The sequence below is a fragment of the Rattus norvegicus genome, chromosome 10 (assembly GCF_036323735.1).
Source record: "Rattus norvegicus strain BN/NHsdMcwi chromosome 10, GRCr8, whole genome shotgun sequence".
NCBI classification, from domain to species: Eukaryota; Metazoa; Chordata; class Mammalia; order Rodentia; family Muridae; genus Rattus; species Rattus norvegicus.
The window spans coordinates 63083969-63095956 of record NC_086028.1 but is presented as its reverse complement, the minus strand read 5'-3'; the positions used below and the strand labels follow the sequence as shown (position 1 = coordinate 63095956).

Genomic DNA, 11988 nt, shown 5'->3' with positions numbered 1-11988 from the left:
GCTTGGTGTACATAGTAAGTTTCAAGACAGCCAAAACCTACACAAAGATAAAAGAGTAATTTCCTCATACGCATAAGGTCTTAGATTCTTCCATCCCTCAAGATGAGCATGCAAACCTTCCAATCATTACTTAACAGAAAGGAAGAGATCCAACAACAACACTTAAGTTCTCAAGCTATCCCAGTTTAAGAATTAACCTAGCTTAAACCAGATAGTGGTAGCTCACACTTTAATTCCCAACTGAGGCAGGCCAACCTGGTCTATTGATGGAATTCCAAGACAGCCACAACTACAGAGAAACCTGTCTCAAAAAAAGCAAATCAAAACCACAAAGAAGGGGTTGGGGATTTAGCTCAGTGGTAGAGCGCTTGCCTAGGAAGCTCAAGGCCCTGGGTTCGGTCCCCAGCTCTGGGGGGGGGGGGCCCACAAAGAATTGACCTGGCTCACTTAACAAGACAATACAAAAATATCATTTCTAGAACTCCAAAGACAATCTGCCATGAAGACAATGCTCATCCTTACAGTCACTAACCATTTTACAATGTTGCATTTCTCAATTTGGTGGATCAAGTTTGCAGAACTCATTTTGTAGTCTCTTTGATTTGAAATGTATAAAGAAGCAATTTTTTTTTTTTGGTTCTTTTTTTCAGAGCTGGGGACCGAACCCAGGGCCTTGCCAGGGCCTTGCGCTTCCTAGGTAAGCACTCTACCACTGAGCTAAATCCCCAGCCCCTAAAGAAGCAATTCTTAAGTGTTTGCTAATTATCTTTAAGCCATGGCTGTACTAAACAAAAAACTTGATCCTTGGCTATCAACCTATAAACCACAACAACTAGCAATGATAACCTTAAGGATGTAACAATGGCACACATACCTTGACATAACTAACAAGTCTGTAATGAGACTTAAGACCCACTCAACAAAAGGGAAATCATTCCTGGTACTGGAAACCTAGCCAAATACCTATGGGTAGTAAAATCATGGATCTTGGGTGTGTGTGTGTGTGTGTGTGTATAAAATCACCACTTTACTAATCCAGCATAACCCTAACTATACTCTATATAATATTTGTTCCTATATGGACAAGTGAAGTGTAGCTCTCCCCCACATAAAAGAAACTTCTTTGTAACACACAAAGACCATTAGAGAAATCCTCTCCTAGTAATGTCAGAAGCTATACACAGTAAGTCTCACCAACATGACTGCATAGATATGAGCTAAATAAACAAGGAAGACAATAAACATGCTGAAGTGAATGAGCAAGTCCAGGTACTTCAATGCAACACAGAGAACTACAGGCAATGAAATAACACATGAGAACTGAGAAAGTCTTCCCCAGAAAAGCACCCAATTGTTTATCTAGTACCAAATGGTCAGCCTTGAAAACATACACATACACATTCCACTACACAAACCAAACAGGTTATTTATGTAATTAGGAACTTGAGAGCAATCAAAGACAACATGTAAATTGTATACCCAGTCCTACTTTTTCAATCTTGGGTTATGGGAGGAAAAGTGAATCTGCTATTCTTATTTCCAAACACCATTCCAGAGAACATACAGTCTAGATGTTTCTGTATATTATCCTAAAATAGGAAAATATTTTAGTCCTTAGGGTATCCTTTTGTTTACTATACAAACAGGCAGAATGGTTAGACATTTATATTGATTTCCTCAAAAACATTTGTATTTGGAAGACACAGGAAGGCACTTGGGCTGTACTGGGGATCATACCCAAGGCCTTTTGTGTATTAACCATGAGCTCTACCACTAAGTATAAAATAAAACCCTTCACGCCTCTACAGCCATAGTAGCACATGCCTAACCCCGGCACTTGGAAGGCAGCAGTTGGATTTATGTAAATTCAAGGCCACCCAGATCTACACAAAACCTTTTTAGAAAAGAAAAAAAAAAAAAAAAAAAAACCAAAACTAAACTATTTTGAAAGGCAGAGTTTCCATTTTCCCTGCAAAACTATAGCCCATGATAGCCTTAAATTTCAAGCTCTGGCTTTCAAAGAGATAGGATTACAGGTCATTCTTTAGCAGTCTTGGTATGGCAACTATCTTTTCTTTTGACAAGTTGTTAATTTAATACAAAATATAAAGCCTGTTCATTCGTATAGGTCAGAATTCCAATTATTCTCACTAAAACAAATGTCACTATTTTTTATTAGTATTAACATTTCAAGTAGCAAACCATTCTTACCTTGCTTCTGCAAATTCCATATAGATTCCATTTCTGTAAGAGAAAAAAATATTTTAATGAACGCTGTACAAAATTCTGCTTTTATTCCTTATAATATTGCTATGCTTTACTCCCTTACATCTGAAAGACCTAGACTGACTACTGCTGGGATAAAGGTAGAGCTGACTTATAGTATGCAACACAAGGCACTAAAAGTTTGAAATAACTTTTAAGCAGCATCTAGGCTATGTACATGCTTATTATTTAAAAAAAAAAAATTGGGCTGGCAGGATTGCCTCCTACCAAGTCTAATGTCAAGTTTAATTTCTAAGACCTTCATGGTAGAAGAATGCTGGCTGTTCATTGAGCGCCACACACATGCACACACACTAAAAGCCAATTATGTGAAAATGACAAGATTCTGTGTTTACAAATAGCAAAGATATGCGAAAGTCTGCACATATTTAATGTTATTTCTCACCTATTACCCCACTACATAAAGCTTTACAGTGGACATCTAAATGAGTAAGACCATACATAGCTTATAATACTTATAATATAAAACCCTAAGAGTGGGCTGGAGAGGTGGCTCAGTGGTTAAGAGCACCGAATGCTCTTCCAAAGGTCCTGAGTTCAAATCCCAGCAACCACATGGTGGCTCACAACCACCCGTAATGGAATCCGATGCCCTCTTCTGGTGTGTCTGAAGACAGCTACAGTGTACTCATATACAAAATAAATAAATAAATCTTTAAAAAAAAAAAAAAAAACCCTAAGAGTTAGTCCCTAAAAATAGAGATGAAAACTATTGGGAAAAAGGAATGAAAAACAGAATAGTACTTTTCTAATAGTGCCCATACCAAAAAAGTTAATTTGCACTCTAGAACTGGACCTTCTAACCACTCCACTTACTATTTACTATGTATAGTTTATTTATATAGGACTTGTTAGAGCACAAAAATGAGAAATTTCTTCTTTGTGTAGCCCTAGGTTTTCCGGACTTTATAGACCAGGGTAGCCTTGAACTAGTCTCCCAATAGAGGCATGCATAAACACACTCAAAAAATGCTAAGTTTCTTTTTAATGAAATTTATCTTTAAATTAAGTACTGAGGCAGTGTTTCACTATGTAACTCTGAGGGGCCTCTAAGTTGACACATTCAAACTAGCCTCGAACTCAAGACAGCCTTTGCTTCCTGAGTGTCAGTAGTAAAGCCATGTTTATCTGTAGACAGGGTGTCACTAACATGTCATGTTATACACCTCTGAACTTCAGACAATCCTCTCGGTCTCCCAAGAGCTGACACTACAAATTTAAGCCACTACACCAGTCTTCCTTGTCAATTTTATAAAACAACTGTAACCTTATACCCAACTTCCAAAGTCTGCAGATCCCCAAAGGTTATTTTCACGTTTATTTTGAATAGATTGATAATTTACTCTATAAATACAAGAGGAAGAAGACCTTTGCATTTCTCTACCTGGGATATTTTTAGTGTTTATGGGGTGCTTTTTTTTTTTGGGGGGGGGGGGTCCTTTGTGTAACCCAGACTGTTCTAAACTCTGTAGAACAGGCAGGATTCAAACAAGAGATCCATCTAACTCTGTCTCCCAAGAGCTAGGATTAAAAGCGAGTACCACTTTCGGGATATTTTAATCTATCTTCTTTCTATTTAGTTACCAGAAAAATAAAGCCTACTACCTACAAATTAGTGCCATATTAATTCATCTAGCTGAACATGGTTCTAAGTCAACAATGAGCTGTCATTTTAAAAAAGATTTACTTAACACTATTTAATGTATTTGAGTACTTTTTAACTCACTCCAGAAGAGGGCATTGGATTCCATTATAGATGGTTGTGAGGCACCATGAGGTTGCAGAGAACTGAACCTCTGGAAGAGCAGTCAGTGCTATTAACTGATAAAGCCATCTCTACAGCCCAGAAAAGTCTATTTCACTAGGATATTCATCTGTTCCTTCTCTCCCTCTCTTTTAACTTTTTCACACACACACACCCCCCCCCAAGCTGGCGACCAAACCCAGGGCCCTAGCAAGCACTCTACCACTGAGCTAAATCCCCAACCCTCATCTTTAGTTTTTGAGACAGGGTTTCTCTGTGTAGCCTCTGGCAGTACTTACTGGTCTCTGTAGACCAGACTGGCTCCAACTCAGATTCTCCTGCTTCTGCATGCATCAAACAAGTACAAAGTAATTTGGAGTGTCAGGGACGTAACAGTTGAGTACTCCATAGCTTGCTTTCAAAATTTATTTAATTTTTAATTATATGTATGCCTGCAGATCTTCAAGACCTCAGACAAGGGTGCCATCAATTGCATGCTACAAAAGCCATCTCTCTAGCCTTATCCCATGGCTTTCGGCATAACCATTATCCTTTGAGCAGTGCTCTTTTTTCTGAATAAGAGACAGTCACCTTCTTAGTCATTTCTCTAGGGAGTCTTCATTCTTTTCTCTTAATGGCAAACGTACTACTTACTTAGAAGCCAAAATCTGAGTGGGCCTTATCTGTGTTCGTAGCTATTAGATGGAAGCCATTCTCTATCCATTCTCTCATTTGATGCTGAGACATGTAGCTTGGACTCCAAAATGACTTTGAACCTCTGCCCCTATCTCCCAAGTGGTGGGATTACAGGCATTTATCATCAAGCAGGCCGATAATCATATTCTACAATTATAGTGAATTTTTATAGTTTATCATTAGAAATCTGACCACTTTACTTTAAAGCCTTTTATTGTCCCTATACATGTATTTTCCCCCACTGTTCTTATTCTTTTCTTTTTTCTGCATTGGGGATTAAACATGAGTCTTGTATATTAGGCAAGGTATATATATATTCATATATATATTCCTCCTTTTGTTTCCAGACATATTCTGAATGAATTACCTAGGTGACCCTTGAGTTTGTAATCCATTGCCTTAGCCTCTCAAACAGATTGAAGTACATACAGGCCTGTACTACCTACTACCATACCAGGCCCTGCATTTTTGTCTGCCTAATTTTGACCTGGCTCCAGTTCTTGCAAGTCTGAGTTATAATGTAACTAACTGCTGGTCTGGAATTGGTAATTTCCCAAATCCACACAAAATTCAACAATCACATTCACATTAAAAAATAAAAACAAGGGGACTGGAGAGATGGCTCAGCGGTTAAGAGCACCGACTGCTCTTCCAGAGGTCCTGAGTTCAAATCCCAGCAACCACATGGTGGCTCACAACCATCTGTAATGGAATCCGATGCCCTCTTCTGGTGTGTCAGAAGACAGCTACAGTGTACTCATATACAAAATAAATAAATAAATAAATCTTCAAAAAAAAATAAAAACAAGGGCTCGAAAGATGGCTCAGTGGTTAAGAGCACCCGACTATTCTTCCAGAGGTCCTGAGTTCAATTCCCAGCAACCACATGGTGGCTCACAACCATCTGTAAAGAGATCCGATGCCGGGGTTGGGGATTTAGCTCAGTGGTAGAGCGCTTACCTAGGAAGCGCAAGGCCCTGGGTTCGGTCCCCAGCTCCGAAAAAAAAGAACCAAAAAAAAAAAAAAAAAGAGATCCGATGCCCTCTTCTGGTGTGTCTGAAGACAGCTACAGTGTACTTAAATAAAAACACGGACGGATTGAATGGCTTGGCACTGGCTGCTCTTCCAGAGGTCCCAAATTCAATTCCCAGCACCCACATAGCAGCTCACAACTGTAAGTCTAGTTCCACTGGGATCTGATACCCTCTTATGGCCTCCATAGATCCCTATATGCACAAGTATACATATACATAAGCAAAACTTTTTAAAAGACCATCGGGTGTGGTGGCACTCAGGAGGCAAGCAGGTGGATCTCTGAGTTTTAGGCCAGCCTGGTCTAAAGACCAAGGCAACAAACATAATAAGACCCTTTCTGCAAACAAACAAGCAAGATTCCATCCATCAAAATCCAGTTTAAATGTTCCATAATACAGGCTGTTGTATTTATTCTTCTATACTGGAAATTATCTTATCTCTACTAAAATTCTCCATTTATTTGTAGCTTCCTGACATTTAGAATCTTGTATTACATGCTTGTGCTTTTTTCCTTCACCTATGGGTATTTGAGGAAGAGGTCTCTTGTATTGCAAGCTGGCCTCATACTCTATGTATAGGATTCAGTTCTTCTACTTCCTAAATGCAGTTATATGCCTATATCACTAATACTTTGATTATGTGGTGCTAGGTAATTCTACCAACTGAAATATATCCTTTGCCTCTACAAAGAAAAGCTTCTTCCTGATAAGTAGTTCTCTCTCATAAATAAGCCAAGTACTTTAGTCTACGGTAGGTACTTCAAGAGAAAATGAAGAACTACACTTTCAAATTAGTGCTATACTCCTTCACAGTAAAGAAATTGTGTCGGGGGAGTGGATAAAGCTGAGGATAGATTTTAGACCTTCTAAATCAAAGTTTCTAATTGAAGAAAACAACTAGAACTACACCAAATGTGTATGTATCAGAATTTTTCGAAAGGCCAAAACTAAAACCAAAACTAAAACCAGAGAACCAAACTATCTATGCTAATAACCTGCTACAAACTGCACTCAGTTTGTCTGAAATATATTTTTATACTAATAGCTTCTCCATCTACAGAAAAGACATTAGTTTTGGGTGATTAAAAAATCAGACACTCGGGGTTGGGGATTTAGCTCAGTGGTAGAGCGCTTGCCTAGGAAGCGCAAGGCCCTGGGTTCGATCCCCAGCTCCGAAAAAAAGAACCAAAAAAAAAAAAAAAAAAAAAATCAGACACTCTAAACTAGCTGGCACACAGATCTTAAACCCATTTATACTGCTATCATTTTAACATTGTATTTTTCACTGCAATTTCTAATACACTAAAATATTTAATCACTGGGGGTTGGGGATTTAGCTCAGTGGTAGAGGCCCTGGGTTGGGTCCCCAGCTGGGGGTGGGGGTGGGGGATTCAGAAACTTGCTGCCTGAGCCTATAAACCTGAGCCTGACACCTGGGACCTATTCCCACTAGGTTCATCCTTGCATGATAAATGTCAAAATTTGTCATTCTTTTTTTTTTTTTTTTGGTTCTTTTTTTCGGAGCTGGGGATCGAACCCAGGGCCTTGCGCTTCCTAGGCAAGCGCTCTACAAAATTTGTCATTCTTAACTGATTTTAGCTAAAGGATACCTTTCAAGCTATCTCACTTTTACTGTAACTGAGTGTAAACTCTTTCATCTCAACTTTTTGTGGCACTGGACTTTGAATACTCCCCCCTCATGACAGAAGTCAACTGTTCTTTTGCTGAATTATTATCTATACCCAGTTCTCCCTCTTTTTACCTTTTTGTAAGATTTTTATTTTGTATAGCTGTGTACCTAGTATCTGAGGAAAACAGAAAAGGCATTAGATCCTATCCACGCTGGTACTGGTGTTAAGATACATGTGGATGCTCTGAGGAGCAGATGGTTGGTTCTATTCCATGTTGCTTAGACTAGCCTCAAAATTTTTTCATCTTAAATTTGGAATTATTTTGACTCAGCCTCAGCAGTAGCTGGGATCCCAAGACCTGTGCCCAAATTTCTATGACTGTTGTCTTAATGCACTGTTTATTTTGTATGTGGGTATATATATGCAACTTGTACAAAAAGATCGCAAGGGACCCACAGGAGTAGGTCCTCTCCATCTACCACCTGGGTCCCACAGATAGAACTTCAAAAACCCTACATTGGTTTTTGAAGCAAGGTTTCACAAAGCTCAGACTGTGTAACTTTGAACTCCTGAAACTGTTGTTTCCAAAATACTGGTAAAGGCCCGAATTACTACACATAGTCTATTTTTTAATATTGCAAAATACTAGCATTTTTAATGTTTGAGTGCAAGAGCAACTCAATTTTAAAGTTAGCTTTTTGACCAAATAGGCAACTCCCATCTCCTTTACAACCTTGACTTTAAAAACATATCCAGAATATAGAAATAACCACTAAACAACTAAAAAACAAAAAGCCAGGCATTACATAGGCCTTTATAATCCCAGGGTTTTGAAGGCAGAGACAAATGGATCTCCTAGTCTACATAGTGAGTTTCAAGACAGTCAGAGCTAATAATGAGTAGGCTGTCCCCAAAAGGGGTAGTGGCTGGAGTGTCAAACTGTGGCAAATACTAAGACATTTTTTTGCAAAGACACACAAATGGTTAATAAACAAGTGAAAAGATGTTAAATTATCAATCATCAGAAAAGTATAAATAAACTGGGCAGGGAAGATAGCTTCACAGTTAAGAACACTGGCTACTTTTCAAGAGGACCTAGGTTCAATTCCCTGCACTCATATGGTGTCTCAGAATTTTGTGTAACTCCAGTCTCCCAGTGTCTCTTCTGGCCTGCATTGAGTACCAGGCACACATATGACATACAGATGTAGGCAAAAAATTCATCACATAAGGATAAATTTTTTTAAAAAGTATAAATTTTAAGATACTATCCACCTGTCATAACCAATGTGGTGGCTACTATTAAACAGAAACTGAGGGCTGGAGAGATGGCTCAGTGGTTAAGAGCACTGACTGCTCTTCCAGAGGTCCTGAGTTTAATTCCCAGCAACCACATGGCGGCTCACAACAATCTATAATGAGATCTGATGCCCTCTTCCGGTGTGTCTGAAGTGTACTCATATACATAAAATAAATAAATAAATAAATAAATAAATAAATCTTTAAACAGAAATTGAGCTTACCAAGATGTGAAGCTATCCAAACCCTTGTGTACTCTTAGTAGTACAATGTAAAACTGCTGTGAAAAACAGTACAATATTTCTCAAAAACATAAGAATGGAACACAGTCTTCTTTTTCTTTTTTTTTTTCTTTTTTTTCCCCCGGGGCTGGGGATCGAACCCAGGACCTTGCGCTTCCTAGGCAAGCGTTCTACCACTGAGCCAAATCCCCAACCCCGGAACACAGTCTTGAAAAGCTATTTCTATATCCATGCTTAGGGTGGTATCATAATAGCTAAAATGTAGAAGTAGTAAAACAAGTATCCATTACAGATATAGAAGAATGGAGAAATACAACACACACATTCCCAGTTTTAAAAAGAAATGGAAGGGGGTTGGGGATTTAGCTCAGTGGTAGAGCGCTTGCCCAGCAAGCGCAAGGCCCTGGGTTCGGTCCCCAGCTCTGGAAAAAAAAAAAAAAAAAAGAAATGGAAGGCTGTACCTTCCTAACATGGTTATGGTCCTGATTTTAATCCCCAGAAGAGAAGAAACAGGTTGATTCAACTCTACTGTAATATTAAAACATGGTAACTAAATCCTCAGAATTTTTTTAAGTTAAGGAGAAATGAGCTGGGCCAGGGATTGTGATCATGAAAAAGAAGCAGTTGGTTCTTTAGGCTAGCCTATCTTGTCTCAAAAACAAAACTCCAAGAGACATTATCATTACTTTAGTATGACATAAAGAAAAAGGACCTACTCTTCGCTTGTTAATTGACACTGCTCTATCATGGTACACAAAGATAAAATTTGTGGTGTGAGGAAATGGAAGAGCTTATTATCCATGCACACTAAGCCAACATTCTACCACTAAGTTCTATACCCAACCAAGTCTTATTTTTCTACCTTCTTCAATAGATCTTATATATATCTGAAAATATGCTTTCTTTTCTTTTCTTTTTCCTTTTTTTTTGGAGCTGGGGAACGAACCCAGGGCCTTGTGCTTGCTAGGCAAGCGCTCTACCACTGAGTTAAATCCCCAACCCCGAAAATATTCTTGAAGTCTAATTAAACTCCTGATCTTGCTTCTCCTCTGAAAGCTAGGATTGCAGGCTTACACCAACCAAGCTGGGTTTTCAGTTTAATAGTCATTCAATGCTTTTTTTTTCTTTTTTGAGAGGGGGTCTCTTTACATGGCTCTAGCTGTCCTGGAACTTGATATGTAAATCAGGCTGCTAAAATGCTAAAATTATGTCACAGCACACCAGGCTAATAGTCATTTCTTGAACAAAGTCCATGGCACAATATACACATATGAAGAGAAAAATGCCAACTGGACTATAAATCCTGTGTGACCCTTATGCTTTAATCTGTCATTTTATCTTTAATTGCAATGAGCTTCTTATATTAAAAGTAAAATTAGCAGTTCCGTAAGTTATCAATAAAACCTAAAATATGCACCCTCCCTACTGAAATGACACACCCTTCTACCTATTACTAAATTATATTGTGAATGGCCTATTTTTGAAGCTAGAAGAAATGCACAGAACTTCCAATTCTAAGCCTAACTTAAACTCAGTAAATTACTACTCAACACTGAAAAGACCAGAACCCTTAATTATATAAACAGGTACTCTTGATAGTGCAGTTAAGCTCAAATGATTCTCCTTTTGAAGTAAAAACAAAAACAAACAAAAACAAAAAACAAAACAAAACAAAACAAAAAAAAAAAAACACAAAAAAAACCAAGACTTAATACTTGCTGCTCTTCCAAAAGGGTGAACTTTGGTTATCAGATTCCACAAAAAACAGTTCACAACTATTGTAACTCCCTATTTTCAAAATACTGATTCAAAACAAATTCAAAAAATCAGTAAGTCAATGAACCACTGCTGAACCAACCAATATCAAGTAGTAATTCAAAGAACCTGCCCTCCTGGAACCAAAATGAACGATTATCTGATTATCTGCTCAGTTCTGTTTTATTTAGGCAAAATACCTGTTTGGTCACTTATTAATGCTCAAAATTGCAAAATTCGAATTGATGTACTACTTTACTAAATTCATTGTAGTAACTGCAACCATGCAAAATGGTATTTAGTTCATCTGTATCACTTCTACACTACAAAGAGAAAAAAAAAGAGGTTGTGGAACACACCTTTAATCTCAGCAGAGGTAGATAGATCTCTTGGGTGTCTGGACAGCTAAGGCTACACAGAGAAGAAACCCTGTCTCTCAAGGGGAAAACAAAAACACAAAGCTGGGAGAAGTGACACATATAAAGGTCACATATAACCCTCACTCAGGAGGCAGAGGCAGGCCAATCTCTGAAGCCAACCAGGACAACAAAAGCCAAAGCTACAGAAAGAGACCCCACTCCTTTTTAAGAAAGAAAAAACATCAGCTAGCATGATGACTCGGGTCTTAACAATCCTTTAATCCTGGAGTTGGGAGACAGAGACACATGGATCTGTGACACCAGCCTTGGTCAACAGTGAGATACTCTCAAAATGAACTCCAGCAATAAAAAAAAAGGAATTTTTTTGTAGGTCTAGTCTAAGCAATATGAAATCTCCCTGGCTCTAAGAAACAAAAATCTACACAAAAAGCCACCAACTAACCACCTTTGGAAACAAGATCTTCTTCCTAATTATCACAAACTACAAGACACTGTGATTTTCTGTAATAGGCCCTAGAGAGCAGATGACACAGAAAATGACACCAAAACCACCCAACTCTCCTCACAGAATTTAGCATATATAATTAAACACACCTTAAGAACCTAATAAGCATTTCTCTTCTGCTCTACTTTCAGCCTCTAAACTTTTATTTCCAAGGAGACCTGGAGAAGAAGTCAAAATAATCTACCTGTCAAGATTCCTAAAACCAGCAGCTATGGTAGTATATGCTTTTAAACAAAAACTTTGAAGAAACTTAAGTCAACCTCAGCCACCCCTTTCTCACCCCCCATCTTCTACAAGTTATACCTTGTAGCCCTAGCTGTCCTTAAATGGCTATGTTGACAAAGTTGGCCTGGAATTCAAATCAGTCTTCTTTCTGGAATTAAGAGTGTATCATCAAGGCCCTGGGTTCGGTCCCC

At 38.3% G+C, this 11988-nt stretch overlaps 1 protein-coding gene across 3 annotated transcripts in view; it reads right to left on the bottom strand.

Moving 5' to 3' along the window:
* Nufip2 (nuclear FMR1 interacting protein 2) overlaps positions 1–11988 on the bottom strand; it is a 32860-nt gene that overhangs the window by 9867 nt on the left and 11005 nt on the right. For 2 of the 3 annotated variants that reach the window (XM_003750867.6, NM_001427799.1), the window contains 1 exon segment: positions 2212–2244. In XM_003750867.6, coding sequence (XP_003750915.2) covers positions 2212–2244 — 33 coding nt within the window. 3 annotated transcript variants of the gene reach the window in all.